At 40.9% G+C, this 19,801-nt stretch overlaps 1 protein-coding gene across 1 annotated transcript in view; it reads right to left on the bottom strand.

Moving 5' to 3' along the window:
* LPCAT2 (lysophosphatidylcholine acyltransferase 2) overlaps positions 1-19,482 on the bottom strand; it is a 29,894-nt gene extending 10,412 nt beyond the window's left edge. Inside the window, exons 1-10 of the mRNA XM_082290173.1 lie at positions 19,356-19,482; positions 14,525-14,664; positions 13,281-13,498; positions 11,945-12,057; positions 9,270-9,330; positions 8,202-8,260; positions 6,975-7,009; positions 4,992-5,046; positions 1,741-1,823; positions 1,089-1,214 (exon numbers count right to left, since the gene is read on the bottom strand). Of these exons, the coding sequence (XP_082146299.1) occupies positions 1,089-1,214; positions 1,741-1,823; positions 4,992-5,046; positions 6,975-7,009; positions 8,202-8,260; positions 9,270-9,330; positions 11,945-12,057; positions 13,281-13,498; positions 14,525-14,664; positions 19,356-19,475 (1,010 nt within the window). The 5' untranslated portion in view covers positions 19,476-19,482. The remainder of the gene's footprint in view (positions 1-1,088; positions 1,215-1,740; positions 1,824-4,991; positions 5,047-6,974; positions 7,010-8,201; positions 8,261-9,269; positions 9,331-11,944; positions 12,058-13,280; positions 13,499-14,524; positions 14,665-19,355) is intronic.
* Positions 19,483-19,801: the final 319 nt, after the last annotated feature.

Here is a 19,801-nt window from a genome sequence, read left to right as displayed (position 1 = left end):
TTTCTATACAGCAGTTCTCGGACACATGGAATTTCAGTAGGAGTTATTACAGTGTTCAAAGATGAAAACTGCCAAACAGGGCATGTGGGTACAGCATTTCTAATGCTTTACTTCAGACCAGATATTTTACTTTAGATCAGCAATTAAGGACTGCTCTCCTCTGGTTATTAATATCAAAAGCAGGCAGTTCTATGCTTGGGTATGTCAAACTTCCATAGAGTAACTTCCCAAACCTAGAACTGTCTGGCCAGTTACTACGCTACTCCAGCAGAGAGCTTTTTATTACCATAAATTCAGGTGTAGCAATATTTGGCTGCAACATGCATTAGGGTAAGTATTTCCTTGACAGAGGGAGCAGGTCTCAGCTCTATTAGCAAACTCTCTACCCAAACAGCAGTATTGCTAGAGCCTCAGAAGTGTCTGATCTCTGCAGAAACACACCACTGCACCTCTGTAAGAATAATTAGGATTGCCAGGTAACTATTCCAGATGGAGTTCTATAAATGGATATACAGCACATAAATAATAAGTCAAGATTTAGTACACACATCCAGATTTCACCACAGCCATGCCAGGTTATTTGATGGAGTTACTGTATAATTGCATGGCTCAGTCCTCAAATTCCACTGTATCCAGACAGAAAAAGCTGACATCACTACTGATACATGGCTACACAGTAAACCTAAGAACAGTCAGCTGAAGTTTCAGGCTGGAAATAAGGCTTTTTACTTCCTGCCACAAGCTGCCAGTGTCTCACCACTAAAGCAATTTAAATTTGCACCAAGATTACCATCAAGTCCTTAAAATAGGTGCTGCTCTACTTCTTTCACCCTTTGGTGAGATAAGTTCATAAAAGATTAGAACAATCTTTCCTCCTGCAACACTGGTGACAAAAATTACTTGGGATTACTCCTTACTGGGATTTTCCTCATCTCTGATTTCCTTACACTTTATGTAATTTTTATGCATAAATACACTGTATTATACAAGGCCAAGTCTGTTTTCTGGTTATTTAACCTTTGGCAGATGGCCATCAACACCTGCAGCACTTTAGTAATTACCCTACCAACAGGTAAAACTTCCCTTACTTGAGTTTCTTGCTAATTTTGGTGAACTCCACCAGCCCAGCTTCCATGGGTAAAGTCAACTGCCCTGCTGAAATCATCAGTCTGCAATCTTCAAAAGTGTGATCAGTGACTGGCACATTCAAAGCACTGAAATAAAATTAAGGAAAAAGCAAAATCAATTTCTTATATGAAAATTACTTTTTGTTCACTGTTTCTCTTCTCTGATATGTGAAACGAATGGTAGTTCACTTCTGCCCTGCTGCAAGTAGGACAAAGCAATACACACCATTTTGTGAAACCACACAATTAAACTACATTATGGCAGCATCACAAGGTTTTAACATTTACCATCTTGTAAGTGCAGCCCAGTTATGCTGGAGAACAAACCACCACCCACTTAGCCTTGCCAAGCAAGAAGAGATCAGTTTATTCCACTTTTCTATGAACTGAACATACTATATTCCAATGTAAGACAACCTTCTTTATGCTCTACGTCAAAACAATCAGGGTAATCTAGTATAGGAGTTTGACACCTCTTAGTGAAAATCTAGAGCAATTCCTATATATAATACCTGGGACTTCACTAAATTGTATTTTATGGCTAGGCTATATGTGGAATTGCTGGATATAAAAGAACAGTTATCAAAGGTTTTATTGATGATTGATTACTTACTTTGCCATGGTTTGTCGGACTCTGTTAGCAAAAAGTATTGGATCATTCTTTTCTTCCTCAGTAGGAACATGAACAGGCAGAAACTGAAAGGGATGAGTTATCCAATCAATTCAACAGCTACCACGTCATTAGGAACATGAGCAACTTCTTATTTTTGTTTGAGTAGGGAAAAACAGGAGAAAAACATCAGCCATGCAATGAAGGGACTGGGCGCTAGAGGTCTCAGCCGCTTTAGAAACTGCTCTGGCTCTTCTGCCCTCCCCACACGAGTAAGATTTACTGCAAAACTACCTCTTAAGGATTGGTAGAAGCTTCTTTAATATGAAAATCAACCCCCCAAAGAAGGAAAGTATAATAAATGCATAATTAGTTAGAAGATTAAAGGCTGCACTGGTAAGAATGTGAGTTTGAAATACTGCACACTTCTTTTCAAAGATACTTTATAAGTGATGTTATATATTGGACTACACGTGTATGTAAGAGTTTTTATGTTTTTAAATACACACTGCAGTCCTACCTCGTACCTGTTAACTGTATCTGTCAGCATGTGACTGCTAAGTTTCCTGTACATTTCTCCTCCACGATAAAAACATTAAGGAATCATAGTTCTGAGTTGTAAGTAGCATACTAACTGGATGCAATACTGTAAAATTTTGGAACTCCCAGCAGAAGGTAAAAAATTCCAACAACCCCCTCTCCTCCCACGCCGAGGAAATAGCCCACATATCTAAATGGCAACATGTTTACTACTGAGGATTTATTCAATATTAATATGTAAGAAGCTGAAAGTACCTTTTCACTAAAATAGCCTCTAGATGAACAATTGTGGCATGAACCAGCATCTGTTTGCAAAGTAGTGTGTGTTGAGGAGTGCTTTGCTCTTTCTACTTCAGTCTACAGTGTTTGCTCACAGCCCTGTTTACTGTGCCTTTTCTCAGCTATGGTTATCATTTATCTGAGTTCTGCTGCTCTACAACCTCCCCTTATTTCCTAGAATACAACAATTTCAAAATAAGCTGCTGCTCATGGTTCATTGGAAGACAGTTGATAATTATGTGTCAGTATGTTGCTTTAGTTATACTGCAGTTGCTGGTGGATGCATTATTATAGTGATAACTGTCCCATATAAGCACAGTTCATCCTGAACAGTCCTTTAAAGTTTGTTTTTAAGGAATGCTTTCTCTTCATGATTAAAACCAGTGAGTTTATGGAATTGGTTATCTGTCAAATAACCATAACAATTTTATGTTTATAATTAAAAGTTGTCTCCCCTGTAAGGACAGGGGGAGTCCAGCTGTTCATAGGAATATTTGAGATTTCATTCCTTCTGCAAGCAGTTGCCAGCTTTGTTCAAGGTTTGAAATAGGTTCCTGGTTATTACAACTCCCCTTCAGAAGTCACGTAACTCTTAAACTGAGAAAGCACAGGCACACAGTACAGACACAGAAAACTCTGTCGTCACTGGGTGAGATGAAGTCGTAACTCCAGGTTTATCTATGCAAACATGGTCATGGTCTTGAAAGTGGTCATTACTTCACTTGTGGCTGAGGTCCTATTCACAGAGCAACGTAAATTCCTGGCAGCTTAAACACCACCTTCATCCCCTTCAAAAAAACCCCCTACAATTATTCATAAAACCTGTTTGCCAGAAACAACAGCTAAGGAGCAAGAATTTGGTTTCTTGACCTCCTGCACTGGCAGCATGATCTCATACCCTCAGCTGCTTATCTGCAAGTACACCTTCCCAGTCAAATTTAATCCTGTAAGAAAAATTCTTCTCACCTCTTTCAGCAGCAAAAATATTTCTCTGATCTGCTTGTGACCTAGTCTGTCTTCTTACAGAATTTGCCAAATGCTGCATCTTTTGCAGCCTTAAAACTCACTGCCAGGTTCAGTTTCATGTTCAATATCCCAGTGTGTTAGAGCTGGACTGGACACGGACTTACAGCCCTGGAGCCCATCACTGCTTCTGCACAGTGGGTAGAGACAGTGCAAGACTGATGGGAGTGGAGAGGCTACTTGCTCACAGGGTGGGACAGCAACAGAATGTCCACTTCTAAGAGGAGTAGTTGGATTCCCTCCTTCCCCAAGAAAACCTGCCCCTTCTCTTTTTAGAAACTGAAAGGCTTTAGCACAGATGCTAAGAAATTAGTTTCGTTTTGAGGACACATGCTGCTGTGAAAACTGCAAATTTTTTCGTGTTTCAGTTTCATCTCTTGGAACATGAACTTTATTTTCTAACAGAGAAGTTTGAGTTCAGCTCTGAGGTAGGGGAAAACAAAGCTCTTCCTTCTACTGGAAGGGCTACATTAACTGTTTCTTGCTCCCACGTATATAAATCATATAGCTATGCCCTTCTGAAGAAAATTATTAGGAGAAATATCTCTTGATTACACCTTCTACAAATATGTGTCTAATGCATGCGCTATACAGTAACAGGATGCTCCCTTAAAATGAATTTCATTGTTCCACAACACAGACTACATTGCCAATTGTTAGCAGTAACAACACTTGCTTGTATTCATAAAGCTTTGGACAAGTTTGCTACATTCTATGTTTTGCAAATAAACAGCAAAACGTGTCATTTTCTCCCCTTCCTCAGGTTCCTAAACCAACTTAGTCCACACTGACAATCCTTTGTTGTCTGGTAAGGAATGTGTTTTGAATGCTGCCTCTTTGACAGGGAGCAGTTAAGAGTGTGGGTGCTCACATTAAGAAGTGTGGATGTTGTTTCAGTTGTCGTTCATCTGTCTCTGTGCTGTGCAGTGGATTTTAATGAGCACGGGAACTGGTTCCTTATATGAGGCTTAGCACAAGTACTTGAATGAACTCTTAGTTGTAGAAATCTATGAGAGTCCAGTGTGGGAAGATGGTGAGGAAGAGAAGGTTCCTTTAAGGAATCAGAGAAATGGGGAGGTGGGAAAAAGATGATGTTATGTTACCTTTAACAGAATGTATTCTAATTCTTAGATTTAACATCTGTAGAATTCATGTGGTGATAATTAACAGTCATTCTATAATGCTTTAAGAATAAAGACATTTCTTACAGCTGCCTTTAAGAAACTCATCAGAATGATACATACATGTGGACAACAAATTAAATCTATTACTCACTGTGATTCTTGTTCTTGTTTCTGAGACATTTGTTTATTGTTCACTAAAAGTGACTAATAATGTGAATAATGCATTTATATCAAAGCAGAAATTCCCTGGTTGCTGAATCTTAGTACAAAAATATTTCCAATTCTTACCTCAACTTCTACTCTTGTGATGATCTGACACAGTGTCATTATGCACAGCTCTTTACTGCAGGCAAAGAGGAAGAAAAGTAAGTTTTACTTATTTAAAACAAAAGTATTTCCATGTCAGTAGATGAAATTTTTTAAAGCACAAAAAACCAAAGCCAATATTAGGCAAGGTTTTTAAGTACCTTGCAGTGAAGTTCCCCAAAGAGTTGCTTTTCACATTTTTTCTACAGGGCTTCTGCATATAGCTGCTGCTTGCTCACAGGCAACTTGTCTGCTCTCATGCACATTAACAATTCTGTACAGCTCTTTGTCTACTAAAATGTCTCCCTCTCTTTGAAGAGGTCCATGGATACTGGATTTTAAACTTTAAGAGCTTTGATTCTGAGAAGTAGCTTTACTTTATCTGTTATTCTCTCAGCTACAAAATAGGACCAGTAATTTCCTTATGCAGAACTGGATTTGTTAGTATTTGCTAGTCGTTTTGCAAATTACAGTAGCATTTACTTAGATGCGTTAATAAAGTGTCAGTATGGTCAGGACCCTCAGTGCTTTTTAAAAAAGTCACAAATTTTACGATCAACAGATAAGCTAGGGGGAGGAAGAAACTGCTGAAGAGGTTAAGCACAGTCACTTCTACTTCTGACTTGTTCTTTTCACCATAATTTTTAAGCAGCAATGCACATTGATCTTTATATCAGGTATATTATAGTAGAAAACCTTCAGGCAGTCTTTCTCGGTCTTGTTTTGGACAAAATAAAAAAGGAAAGGGAAAAGGCAAGAGAACCTATGGGATCCTATCTTCTGCACAAGTCCACTCTTAATGCTTGATTTTCTAACACATAACATTAGGTACTCCTCCCAGCAAGGCACAAAAGTAAGACAGAAGCAGTAAGTAAAAGCAGAAACTGTGTCAGCAGGTTTCTGAGAAGGAGACTGGTACTGTCCCGTCCTGGCCACAATGTCCCGGAAGGTTTACAAAGAGTGAGACAGTTCTGCATTTTGTGATCTGCATATTTGTGCAGGGTATATTCTCCTGGTTCCAGTTAGTTCTGTTAAGAATCTCTAGATTCTTCTCCATCCATCCCCTCTCTCCTTATGATTTTGCTAAGCAGTTCCTTTCACCTGCTCACAGGTTTTGATTTAAGCCTTCACCATCCAGCCACCAGGCTTAGAGCTTTTCTCCATTCTGAGTGAATGGGCAGCCTCCTCCCTCCCATGGGAATACCTCTGATTTCATTTCTTCCTTGGCCAATTCATATCCATCTATCATAACTGAAGATATAGCTCTATTTTAATATTCCAGTATAAATCCTCCATAGAGGAAATCTGTAGTATGTACTGAATTTGCAATGTTCCTTAGTCCCAGTATGCTGATAAATGTAACAGCAGTAGTACTAACAGCAAAAAATCTTGGGAAACTGAAATGGACATTTTCATCATGTCCACTGTCTAAGTGTGCAGATGTTAGGATTTTATATATATATTTATAATGATAATTTAGAAGGTGCTTATGATCTGCTCCACTAGTCCAGATGTTTCAAAATTAGCTACCTTATAAATGTTAGTAAATTGGAACTACTGTACTTAGGTACACTACATATTCCACATGAAAATGTGGTATATGGATTCTGAATGTGCACATTTTAATGAATGTTTGAAAAGTATTTTCCTGACATATTTTCAGTGCAGTTGTGAAGGCTTTTTAATACTTTTCTTTCCTCTGGTCTAGTGCAATGTACGAAACAGGAGGGACAAAAAAAAAAAAGAGTGGCAGAACTGGAAATAATACTTTCCTTTGCTAACCCTTTCTCTAGCCATTCAGATATGAAATCTACTGCATGACAGCATTATCCCCAGGTATTTCCCTCTCATAAAAACACATCTAGAAGAACATGTGTCTTGGCTTAGTGGAATCTGTTTGGCAGACTGTTTAGCAACAGGGGAAAAATTTCTGTATGTAATTTTCAGTAGGATTAAGAAACTTACAATGAATAGCCCTGCCATGTCCAGGTCACAGTATCCTAAGGAAAAAAATAAAACACAGAAATGTATGACAAAACCAGATGAAAGTTAGCGAGCAGACAAGTTACAATTTAAAAGAGGCACAAGTTCAGTAAAAGTGGATGATGTTTTTATAGTCCTGTAGTGAAAATAAATAAAGGTGTTAAGGCAGATAGGATTCCTTGCCTTAAAAATTTGGAAGTAAGCATGGCAGACTTTTATAAACAATTGGGAATAACATTTATAGTTAGTTAGATACTGTAAATCATTCACTCTGATCTAAACAACAGAAGTAGGGAAAAGAAAAACTAATAAGACTTTTTCAGTGAGCCTTACCCATCCCTTTAGAGAGGCATTCCCATAAATATGTCTCATTTACTTCCTAAGGACACTTCTGCACAATTTATCCTGCTTTTTCTTTGATTTTTTTTTTTAAATTTTTTTTTCTCACTCTGTAATTATTACTTCTTATACATTATTTTTACAGTGTGTACTGGCAAATCCTTAAATCTTATCAGTGAAATGCGATACCAATCCCCTTGAGTGGTTAATTTTTGAAATTCATTTGTAAAAGGATTATACAAAGGAGTCTTTGCAAATAACAACAATAGCAACCATATTTTTAATCCTAACAAAACATTAGGAAGTGAAAGTTTGGTCTTTCCTGGATTTGTTGAATGACTAGATAATTTAAAAAAAGTTGAAAAGGTCCCAGCCTTACACGTGGAGTAAAGTGGAGCCGCACCAGGAATGCTGCACGAAAAGAACATCTGCAAAGCTGCCCTCCTGAGGAGGGGTGTTGGATGTACTGCATGGCTCAGCTTTGCCTCTGTTCAGAAACTCTGCAAGTCCCTTTGCAGTAAGACTGTCCTGAGGTTAACCAAAAATGATGACTAATAGGGAAGTTGGGTCCATTTCAGACTTCAAAGTACAGGCTCCATGGCACTGCAGGAAGTTTCCAACTTCTGCTGCAATACTTTCCTGTCTCCCCTCTTTAGCCAAGAAGTCCAGCAGTAATTTTTTCACTGTCAGAATAGCAACTACACCACGGTAACACTTGGGAAGCTTGGCTGCTTCCAGGAGCTCTTCACTGCTAAAGCTCAGGACAATATACTCTTCAGTGACAATGCAAAGTATTTACTGTGGGTACCACTTAAGTCAGACTTTTGCCTTCTGTATTATTAGTTAGTCAGAGAAGAATGTTCTGCTTACCAGTTTGTTGGGGTATCGGAGTAACACAGGCTGGACAGGGACTTGTGGAACAAAGGCGCCTGCAGCCACAAATTAGAACTGATTGTTACAACTAAGCTTAATACAGCAATTGGGAGCTTTAAGTGATTTATTTCAGACATGGTACCTGGAAGGAGACATTTTTAAAAATGCAAGGAGAATGAGAAGTGCTCTTCTTCAGTTTTTTGTTTGTTATTCGGTTTGGGTTTTATGTATATTGTAGGTTGGGTTTTTGGTTTTTTATTTTAGATCAGCAGCACAACTAGCAAGATGTCACAACAGAAGAGGGTTTGGCTCCATTTCAAGGAGAAAGCTGCCTAAGATTCCTGGACTATTGAAATTCATTTTCTGTGCATTATCTCCCCACTGATAGGCATTAATTTCAAAGGATGAGATGCTCACAGGGCTGTTGAGCATTTCCTGATTCACTCTGTGTTCTGATCACCACAAGTGATATGGATCTGAGCGTGTAGTAGTGGTTTTGTAACTTTTCTACCCAAGATACTGTAAAACAGTTAAAGTCATGTTGTTCTCCTTTCTTAACTGAAGGACAGCACAACAATCTAATGATCAGCCATGCAATGAATTATGCTTCTGTGTGAAAAATGATTTGTTGTCCTGGCTTCCTAAGCACTATGCAAAGACATTTCGTAACTTGGTTTCTAAGTCTTGCATGGCATAATTTACAGGAATCTAAGACAGCCCAACTGTTAGCTGAGATAAAAGAACATCATGTGAGTAAGTTCATACATTCATCTCATAATAATCACCATTGAGTTTCTGAGTAAATAAATTAGATGAAAACTGTACCCAGAAAATCCCCCAACTAACCAACCATATACGTCATAGATATTTTGCATCCAACACAATAGCACAAGCCAGAGAAGTAAGCTGACTAATATAAAAGAGTGGGTTTAGTGCCACTGAAACTTTAATAATGTAAGTGATGACTACAGCGCTGTTGTGGATGATGTACATACAGTCCTTACTACAACTATCAAATTAACATCACATATTATTTTCCAACAACAATAGGACAAAATCTCTCACCTTGTTTAAATGTGATCAGGCAAGATCGGTTTGTGCAGGTGCCTTCTGGGAAAATCAGTATCTTGGATTTAAAGAGAGAGAAATATATATACACATACATATATTTCATAAAAGGATTATACTTTAGTATCTGTTATGCACAAGCTGACATTATGCAAGCTCTGTGACCTGCTGTACTGTATTACAAGAATATCATTACCGTTTCTGAAGGAAACAAACATATTAATGAAGGATGCTCACAATATTATTAACCTGGTCCATCTTGATTTGGAAACCAATGCTTTCTAAGAAAAGAGCTCTGGGGAAAGGCCTTTATCAGTTCAGAAATATGATACAAAAATATTTCACTTGTAATTTTATTGTTGGTAATAATAAAATTGTTCCTCTGACAGCTGTTCCTTACTGAGCTGCTGGGTGTATAAATGTAAGAGCCTGGGCTGAAAGGAGGTGCATGAGGTACTTGGGCATTTACAGGCGGAGCTCCTATCAGTGAGATGCCAGCTGTGATGAGATCACAGCTTGATTAGCAGAGCAAAAGGCAGAGAAGGCATGTGCTGTGAGGCAGAGCTCTGAAGGCATTTACACACCACAGCAGCCTCTGAACATCAGTGACTCAGACACACCAACACCCAGAAGGTTTCTGAATTCGTGTCTGACAGTACATTAAGTGCACTGTACACTGCAATGTGACACACTGAATCCAGCCCCTTATGGAATACAAGAAAGCTCTGTATTTCTCATATCACTACACCATCATAAGCAGCATTCTAAAAACACCCCAGCACAAAATATGGTCTGGATCAAGTGTTAAAGGTGTGTGCTCCCACTTCAGTCTGAATGAAGGGTCAAGGCTAGCTGCGAAAGAGGCCTCAGTAGGTCACACCCAAGGGACAGGGACTGTTCAAGGGTATTACAGAAGCAGCTGCACACAGCAAGTTACAGCCAGACCTCCCCTACATAGCCTGTAATTGGAAAGTGTGGCCAGGGCACAGGACTAGGAATCACCCAGTGACACCCTCAGCTGTACTGCTGACTCAGTCTTGAGATTCCCAGATTACTTGACTCATAATCTATTTATGCCACAATACATATCTAGGTTTCATCCCAAGTGCAGCACTGGTGCAGGAGCCCATTTTCCTTTCCTCCCCATGCTGCTTTTAGCAGAGATTAGGTCTACCAGGGCATTCACCCATAACAATTCAGCAAATCATAAGCATCAGTGTAGTCTGTAAACCCAGTATTAAAAAAAAATTGGCATGTGCATGTTAAACTGACAAATTTTAAAAAATAATGGAGGCTCTAATATTATTTACAGCAGCTTACAAAAATGCACTTATGAGTCAAATTAAAGTGGCCTAAATGTTAAAAAAGCTTTTAGTAATGTACTTACGAAGTAAAAATGTACGATGTGTAAATAATGCCATTACAAAAAAATGGCAAGTGTTTGTCTTCCCTGCTTGAATGGTCTCTGTTTCTAGAGACTGTTCAGAAAGTAGAGCAGTAAACAGCAGGTTTAACTGTCACAGAGGTACCTGCTACTGAAGTCCAGTATCTTCACTTGCCACTTAATTTTCCTCAAAAGCCACTCAGTGGACCAAAAGTGAAAGAAAAGTTAACTTTTCTAGTCATTTAGGGGGTATCCAATTATGACTAAAGAGACCTTGTAACTCCAGCTACTCAACCAGTCACTTACTGTTTTTATTTTAAGTAAACTAACCCCCAAGAAAACAAGTCAAGAAGTAATTCAAAACACAAAGCATGAGTTTATACACTAATCTGCACAGAAGATGTTTGGAGAAAGGTCGTGTATCACTGACTGGATTTGTCGAGCACCATGGCAATGACATCGTATTTGTAGTATGTGAAGGCAGTGAGAGACCAGAGTCAATGCACCAAGAAGAAAGCAGAAAGGCCCTGCCAAATGAGATGTCAGTAGCTGCACAACTACTCCCAGCCTTCCTTCTTCCAAAGGATGTGGATTTGCATCCCAGCCCTCTGCTTTTCATATAAGCAGCAGAGCTGCTGCCTCAACACTTTCCTCCCTCCTGATCAGCCCCTGCCCCGTTAGCTCTTCCAGATGGAAAGCCATCCACGACCTGGAAGCAGAACAGCAGCTTGCTGCTGAGGAATGACCATGAGAAAGAAACACTGTAAAGAAAATCTTGGCTTTAGTGCATTATTAACCTAAAGAGAGAACCAAGCCTCACCTCAGCTATACTCTTTGTAAGAAACTGATGTGTTGAGCTAAAGTACTGTTTGTACTGGATCTTGGACAATCTGAGTTACCCATCTCATCAACTGCTCATCCCCTACCTGGTGTGAGCACAGCTATATAGTCTAGCTTCAGAATACTGATCCACACATACCAATGCAATTCATCTGCTACACTGAAAACAGCATGTTAAGACTTGAAAAGGAAAAACAGAAAGTCAAGAGCATCTGCATTTGCAACAGGAATTGGTACTGGCTGGATTTTAACTGATCCATTTGTCACAACAAAACTCCTTCTGGGCACCAGACTCTTCCTTTCTTAACCCAGTAATATACCTGAGAGCTGACTTTATTTCTGTACATTTTAAGAATCCTATCCAGCTGGGCACTTGTGATACTGTGATGCACAATGAACAGGGACTAGGAATACATGATAGAAGAGAATTAAGTAGTGTATTTATTACCTGTGGCCACTGGCCTCTTGATAATGCCCGTCTGGTTATCTCAGCAACCGTGTTCTTCCGTGAATCAGGGTCTTGACGAGAAACTGCTACAGGCTGAAGGGAACTTAAAATTGCTGTGAAACAGATTTAAAAAAAATTGTCTTATACTAGTGCTTAGAAAACACGTGGGTTGAAGGCTTCCTTGTAGCAAAAACTTATTATTCATATACTAGCAGACAGACTGCACACAAACAACTTTCAAACTAAATTGATAAGAGTGCTATTATTCTCCTCTTTCTGCAAAATGGGAAGTAAGACACAGAAGACATACCCAGCCTGGCAGCTGAGGAGCTTTACAGTAGATATAAGCATGCAAAATTCACCCAACATTCTAATAATATTGCTGTTATTTGTCACTAAGCATTTCCCCACAATTCTATGAAAGTAACCTGACTGTGTCTGCTCAAGCCTAACTCATACAGACTGCACCCAAAATGTAGTTTTAGCCATCCCTTTTCAGTTACAAAGCATGCACAGCTTCTATGTAAATTACAGAAAAAACCCTCCTCATTTAATAAGAAGTCTGCATCAGAATGTGTGGACCTTTGTGATAGGAAACCTGGCCAAGAATTATCTTCTCTGTCCCAATCCTGTGCTTTTAAGCTAAAATCAATATATTCTCTGTTCATTTCTTTTCTACAAAGACACTTTGCTGTGTTGTCTACTGTATTTATTTCGGGGTTACTGTATGGCCAGCAGAAAGTCTACAACTGATTCCAGCAATAATGCAAACAGGGATTCTTTTTGTGCCAAAAGGAGGAGAAAATAACAGAAGCATGACTCATCTGATCTTTTCCATTCCCTGCATTTCCTTTTTGAGTAACTCCTCTTTTATTCCTTCCTGGTCTTGCTCCCATTAAAAAAATCCATAACAGTGCCTGCAAGGTTAATCTTATAAATGTGGTGTTTTCCAGACTACTGTAGTTTGGGTCTGTTTTGAAATAACCTTCACTCACATTTGTGGGCCATACTGTTAAAAGACAGCAGTGGAACAGCTACTGCTGGGAGAATTAAAGAGAAAGCTTCCAGCCTGAGTAGCTGCAAAACATGCTTTCAGTACAAAACAAGTTTAAAATGATATTACATTTCATACCTGAAAAGAAACAGCATAATTTCTAGGCATTTTTACCAATTCAGAAAGGTAATCATAGGGATTTCACTGGAAATAATCTGTCAGTATCTTTGGAACCTATGGAGGTTAAAAGTCTGCCCTTGAATTACTTCAGGAGGTAAATTTTTTGGTCCCATGTCAAGTTGTTGACTTTTAACTTTTAAATTGTTTTTTATAAATACTTACTGCCAAATACTGGAGTTGACAAATTCTCTGCTCTAGACACTATTGATGGCATTCCAGTTAGGGCACAAATAATGGCATCAAAAAAGCTTGAATGAGGAGCTGCGACAAAGATGGGGGCTTCTGGTAGGCTCGCTACTTTCCCTTTCACTTTAACTTGGAATCCCATCACAAAGTACGCGGTACGAGTCAGGCCTGAGAGGGTTGTCTGGATCATCCTCCTTGGAAACAAAACCACAAAAATATCATCCAGCTTACAGTCAGGATTTATTTTTACTTTAAAAGAAAATCCCCTAACAGATTTCCTAGTTCTAACCAGCACTGGTGCCCCACACAGGGAAGCAATACTACTCACTAGGAGAATGTATGAGTAAAGGGGAAGTGGGGAAGGGGACATCACCTTGTCCTGATGAAAGATAAGGCAATGTACACCACCTTGTGAAACCCTCCTGCCAGGTACACTATTTCTCATGCTGTATTTTATGGCATTGTAGCATAACACTGTTGTGAGGGGAGTAATTAGCAGATTTAGTGTCCTTTCTGTAAGAATTTAGGTAACTGATACTGTTCTTTTACTATCAGTTTTAAACAATAAAGAGTAAATGACAATGCTGCCTTATTGGAACATTTTCCCACAGTAGGGGACATGTTCCTTTCATGGGACTCTCTGTAACCTTTTGCTCTTAGAATTCACCTCCTGTGTCTCCTCCTCCTGCTGCAGTGCATCGTGGCTAGAAGGGAACTTCAGTACTTTGAGGTCAGAAGTGAGCAACTGAAACGCAGAACCCACAGAAGCAGCTGTGAAATACCACTTCAAGGGCAATGCAGCTGAGAGAGCTTTCAAAGCTAATTTTGTCATAGAATCATAGCATAGCAGAAATGACAAAGGTTACACAGGAGCTCAGCCTATGTCATGTTACAAAATACTTGCTTAATGAATTTATTTTCTCAAATATTCCTGTTAGTATTATTACTGAAGTAAGTCCTGGCTTACAGATAGTCTACAAATATTTTAATACAAATTTTTTTTTAGCCTCAAGACAACTGAAAATCTACCTATTTATAAAGCTCCACTATTGTAAAATACACTCATTAAAAAATTGCTTCATATAAATGGGTAAAACTGAGGAATCCTCTTCAATCACAAACAGGAGTGAAAGGAAAAAAAGGCTTTAGACCCTAGCTTTGTGTTATTAAGAAAAAAAAAAAAAAAGCTTAGTTTTCACAAATATTCGTCACTTTTTTACCTCCTCCATCCTTCCAGTGGCTGAAATCCTCTTCCAGGCTGACAGGAAGTTGCAATTGATGCGACCAGCCAAGCTAGCAGTAAAATAAATGTGATGCATATGGCACGGAGGGGAAGCAAAATAATCCCCTGGAGCACAGACTGGAAAAACAGAGGTGAAAAATCTTAAGAAATGGCATCAACAAAAATGACACTGCTATGTGTGTAGCTACTTTACAAGGATTTTAAAGTACTACCATTATTGCTTTGTGATTTAGTAAGGAAAGCTTTAATGATTCCAGTGCTCTTACGGGAAGTCATTCACGGTATTTCATTTTCACTTTTGAGTTCCCATTTCAGGTAGAACTGGAATATCAGAGTATTTAAGTTTTTGGCTTGGATGTAGCTAGACACAGAGGGTAAACCAAGTTTTCCAGCTCCAGTTTATATTTGGTCCTGGTCTGCAGCACACAACCAGCTCAGATGAGTCTGCCCAGCTGACACAAATCTCCACTACAGAGCTTTCTATCACTAGCTGTCTATCTAGAAGTCAAGTGGGATCATAAAGATGACTAACTGTACTCTTGCCCTTTCAAATGACAACTCTTATGTTGAGTCACAATATTGCTACAAGTGATCCTCACTACTGCTTCAGGGAGCTGTGCACACACAACACAACTACTTCCCCTAGTTGGGACTTAAGCAAAACCACAGTTTTAGTTGCCCTAGTTGCAAATAATCCTCAAACATCATCCCCAGCCCTCCCAAAAGAATCTTTAGCTTGCATAGTTTCATGCACAGCTCCAGGAAACAGGTGTATTGGCCCAATGTTGTACCACAGGCAGCTCTGCACAGGGCAAGGCAGGAAGAAATTCTTAATTGCTTTACTCCAGCACATTAGGTTAGAAACTGTATCCTGAAGGCTGGCCTTTATGGTGCAACAAGCACTGTGCAGATTGAGCAAGGCCAGGGCTGGGAGGCAGGTGAGCTGTGTGAGCAGGTCAGAGCCCAGCATTCCTGGAAAACCAGTAAAGAGTTCAATTCCCTTTGGCACTAATCCAGCTCAGCTGCTACTCACTGATGAGGATCAGTTTGTGTGTAAACCTATGCACAGAACAAAACACACTGCAAAAGAACTGTAATAGTGATTTTTAAAAATTTATTTGAGCTGTTTCTTCAAGTCCCTCGAAACTTATCTGAGAGTGTGTCATTGGTCACAGACTGACAGCTCCACCAGTTCAGGCATATGGGAGAAGTTGCTGAAGGAGAGTTAAGTGAGTTTAACATCTACTTGTGAGCTTACTACGTTTTATACTTTACTGTTTTTAAAGAAAATCTAAAATTGAACAAGTGTTCCTCTCTCAAAATCAACCTTTCTGGTCAGCTCTTTAACAGTGGCCTGTTACTGTACAGAAAAAGCAAGGCTTTTTTGGAAGTCAGTTTTACAAAATAATTTGCAACTTCCTTGAGCTGTGATTATTAACATCACAGTGGATTTTAATTTACTTCTTCTCTTTAAGAAGGAACAAGTGTAGTATATTTGAAAATAAGCATCTTAGTGTATACTTCATCCAATCTTTTGACAGAGTCAGTTGCTTCTAATTTTCCTTTCACCAACACAGTCCTTTCCCTCCTCACCAAATCCCTTCCATGTTCATGTAATGCCTTCCCACCCTCCTCCTGTCAATATTCAGGAGAGGCTCTGCCATCTGGCTCTAAACCCTCTGACACTGACGAGGATTAAGATGAATTTGGGGACTTCAGGACTCGCTTCTGTGTTACCACAGGCACAGTGACAACAGACCAAACATGAGAGTGGATACACAGAGTAAATTTAGGTAAGCGTGATAAGCAGGTACACTGTGTTGATGTTTATGTTCTGCAAGCACTGCCATACAACATGTTTCCAGGAGAGATCTGAACACTTAGGTCTGACTAGCTCTTTCTTTTATGTAACAGTTTTGTATAACTAGCTATGGAATTTTAACCATAACTTTATGGACAACAGGCAACTGCTCCTGATCACAGAAATGAGCATGACAGGTTTGACCCTAGAGATCTGTTCCTCGCACTCACTCTGGTGCCAGTTGTTGCAAATCTGGAAAAGTCAGGTAGGAGGATAAACCAGCAAAGACTCCTTGCTTGTCTCCCAAAATCAGATGTGGGGTTTTTTTTTCTCGATGTGCATTTTCTTTTACTAGAATCTATAGTCCAGTTCAACATTTCAGCTGCATTCAGTTATCCAAAATGGGCAGCGTAAACATAAATCAGTGTGGTTTGACTTAACATAATGTTTTTCTTTATGAAAAAAAAAAAATATATGTAGTGACCTATAATGAAAAATAAAGGATGCACTAGCAAAAGCAAAAGAATTCCTTCTTCAAAACTTTAATAAATTCATTAATCTATTTTAGGCAGATGCACAGGTGGTACTGATTTGCTGATGCAAGCTATTGGCTTCCTAGGTGACTGTAATGAGGCAGAGTTGGTTTCTGCTCCATCAGCAGCAGAGTAGGGTAAGAGGACAGAAAAGAGAAAGGTCAAGATAGACTAGAAAAGGAAAAGTATAGGAGAAAAACATACAGAAGAAAACACAGTTTAGTAACTACTGAGTAGGATCAAAGCCATTCCAGTTTCTGTACAGTAATCACAAAGACAGAATTATTCTGAGTCATCCAAAGAATTTTTTCCCATGTACTGAATCACCTGTGTACTTTCTGCTAATTGTGTCTGCAATAACTGCATATCCTGTCACTGCAGTAGTCCTGGCAGTCCAGGCCCCACTCCCATTGCTGACAGACCCTTGATCAATAGATGGGATTATACTTCCACTGATGGCACGAACCTGGAAAGCGAAAAAGCAGGTCTATCAGAAAGCCACAGAATTCCATTAGAAATTCTGTTCAGCTGCTGTCAAATTATCCAGGAAGCAGCAGCAGAGGAGGCTGGGGACCGGAATGAAACCCAACTCCCACTGAAATACTTTGACATCTGAAGATGTGATAAGATGGACTGTCCCCCACAGCAGGACACAGGGCAAGACTGTGTTCCATGAGCATCCAGAGGGTGTTAAGGCTCTGCCAGGCAGTCCAGCTGCTTGCTTCCAAGCATGGGGTTAAAAGTACCGCTTTTAGCATGCTGGTTGTGCTATTACATAGTTAACCACTGCAGAAGTCCACTGAACATCTCTTCTGAATAAGCTGGAATCCAGTAAAGACTTAACTAGAATTTGTGCTTTGCACTTGCAGGTGCTCTTGCAGGACAGCAAGTGAGCAATCAGGAACAAAAGAACTAAAACTAAGTCCCAGGAAAAATCTCAACAATGAATTGCAGCCAACTTCAATTAGAGGATGGAAACCAGAAGTATTTGACAACTGTTTTAAAATCTTGTTTGGCACATGAAGATGTTTAGTACAGCACAACTGATCATTGCTTTGCACATTAGAAAGAATGACAAAAATCTCATTGGCTTGTAAACTATTAGCAAGGACTGGCAAGAAACTGTAAAATCTTCTCATTCCACTTTTCAGTCTGGATGTTTATATATTTAAAGCTGAATGAAATGCAAACAGCTACCCTGTCTCAGTTACAAGCTCCATTCATCAGGCACACAGCAGCCTTTACATTGCAGGTCCCCAACATATGTAAATCATGCTGTGGACTCCCAAAGAGGGTTTTGAAATCATATGTTTGCATTGGTGTATGTTAAAGGAATAATACAGAATGGGGGCACATAACAAGACAATACTTTAACATGCAAGAATGGAGAAACACTACACTTGACATGAATGGAAAGAGAAGGGAAACTTCCCTTTTCTGAAGTTTATAGTAACACTGTCTGGTAAGGCCTTGATTCCCAGCGCAGTGCTGAGCGAGAGAGGAGCAGAGGTTTACAGAACAAAGCAATCAGTAGGAAGTATCCTAGACCTTATGACCATAGTGGGAAAAGAACAGAACAGAAACCACAATACAAAAAAAGGTTCTGTCTTGTGTGTGTTTTTGCTTTACAACTCTTGTGTGTGTTTTGCTCCTCAGCTCACTAGCACCAGGCCCTGACCCAGATGGGTGCTTTTCATTCCAGGTGCATTACGGAGTTTTGTATGGAATGTATCTTGTATCCAAGCCTTTCTCCTGAAGGAAAAAAGCAGGATATATTATTATAGCTAAAATGGTAATAGTAACTTAAAAATGCAAGCTTTTGTTTTAAATCTTGTGTTAAAAGTTTTGAGTTTGAAGTCAATAAGCGTCTGTTTGTGCGTTGAGCAAGCATGCAGCTTGTGGACTGTGAAAGGCTGAAGAACTTAATTTCAAAAAACAGTGACTTTTTTATGCTGATCACCCTTTGCATCTTTGACCGTTTACATAACTTCTTCGTGTATCTGCTCTCTGGATTACATCAGGAAGCAAACTATGCCGTACAGGGGAAGGAAATGTTCTCACCATAAGCCAGTTCCCGGCAAAGCCAGGAGCTGTAGATGTGGAACAGAGTCGGGGCTGCTGCGCTCTCCTGCGGGCGCGGCGCGAGGGCACGGGCGGTGCTGGGCACGGGCGGTGCTGAGCAGGCCGGGCCCCGCAGCCCCGGCTGCCGGCGGCACTTTCAAACCTCGATCGCTCACACCACGCTCTGCCCTGCCACGGAGGGCTCGAAAGCGACCAGTGCCCCCCACCCGGCACTGCTGACAGCCCCGCGGAGGCTCGGGGCGCGGCACGTAGCGCCGGTTCAGAGCCGCGCCCGGGCTGTGCCGTGCCCGGGGGTGCCGTGCCCGCCCCGCCGCCGCTCTCCCGTCCGCATCCCAGCCCCCGGCAGCCCGGCCCGGCCCCGGCGGCCTTTCCCGCCCGCGCTCCAGCCTTACCCGCAGCTTGTCGCCGGCGCTGAGGCGGCCCGGGTGCACGAAGGGGTTGGGGACGGTGGGCGGGTTGAAGGAGTGCTGCCTGGGCAGCGGCAGCACCCGCGGCGCCATCGCCGCAGCCATCCCCGGCGGCTGCGCATGAGCCAGCGGCGGGGCCCGGGGCCAGCGGCTCCGGCCGGCCCTGCCCACCGCGGGAGCCCCGCCTCGGGCAGGTGAGGGCGGGCGGGCCTTCTGAGGGCTGCGGCCGAGGCGGGAGGCGGCCGGCCCTGGGGTCCCTGTCCCCGCAGCCCTGCCCTTGCCCTGCCCCGCGCTGGCCAGGGCTGTGCGCGCTGCAGACACCGCAGCTGAGCCGCGCTCGCTGGGTGCGATCGCAGGACGATGTTCATAAGCACTGGGAGCAATGCCGGCCGTTATCTGAGGGGGGAGAGGGGCAAGCGCAGTCATGGCAC

This window comes from Coloeus monedula, assembly GCF_965178545.1.
Source record: "Coloeus monedula genome assembly, chromosome: 13".
Lineage (NCBI taxonomy): Eukaryota > Metazoa > Chordata > Aves > Passeriformes > Corvidae > Coloeus > Coloeus monedula.
Note: the sequence above shows the minus strand (reverse complement) of the source record. Positions and strands in the feature narration are given on the sequence as shown.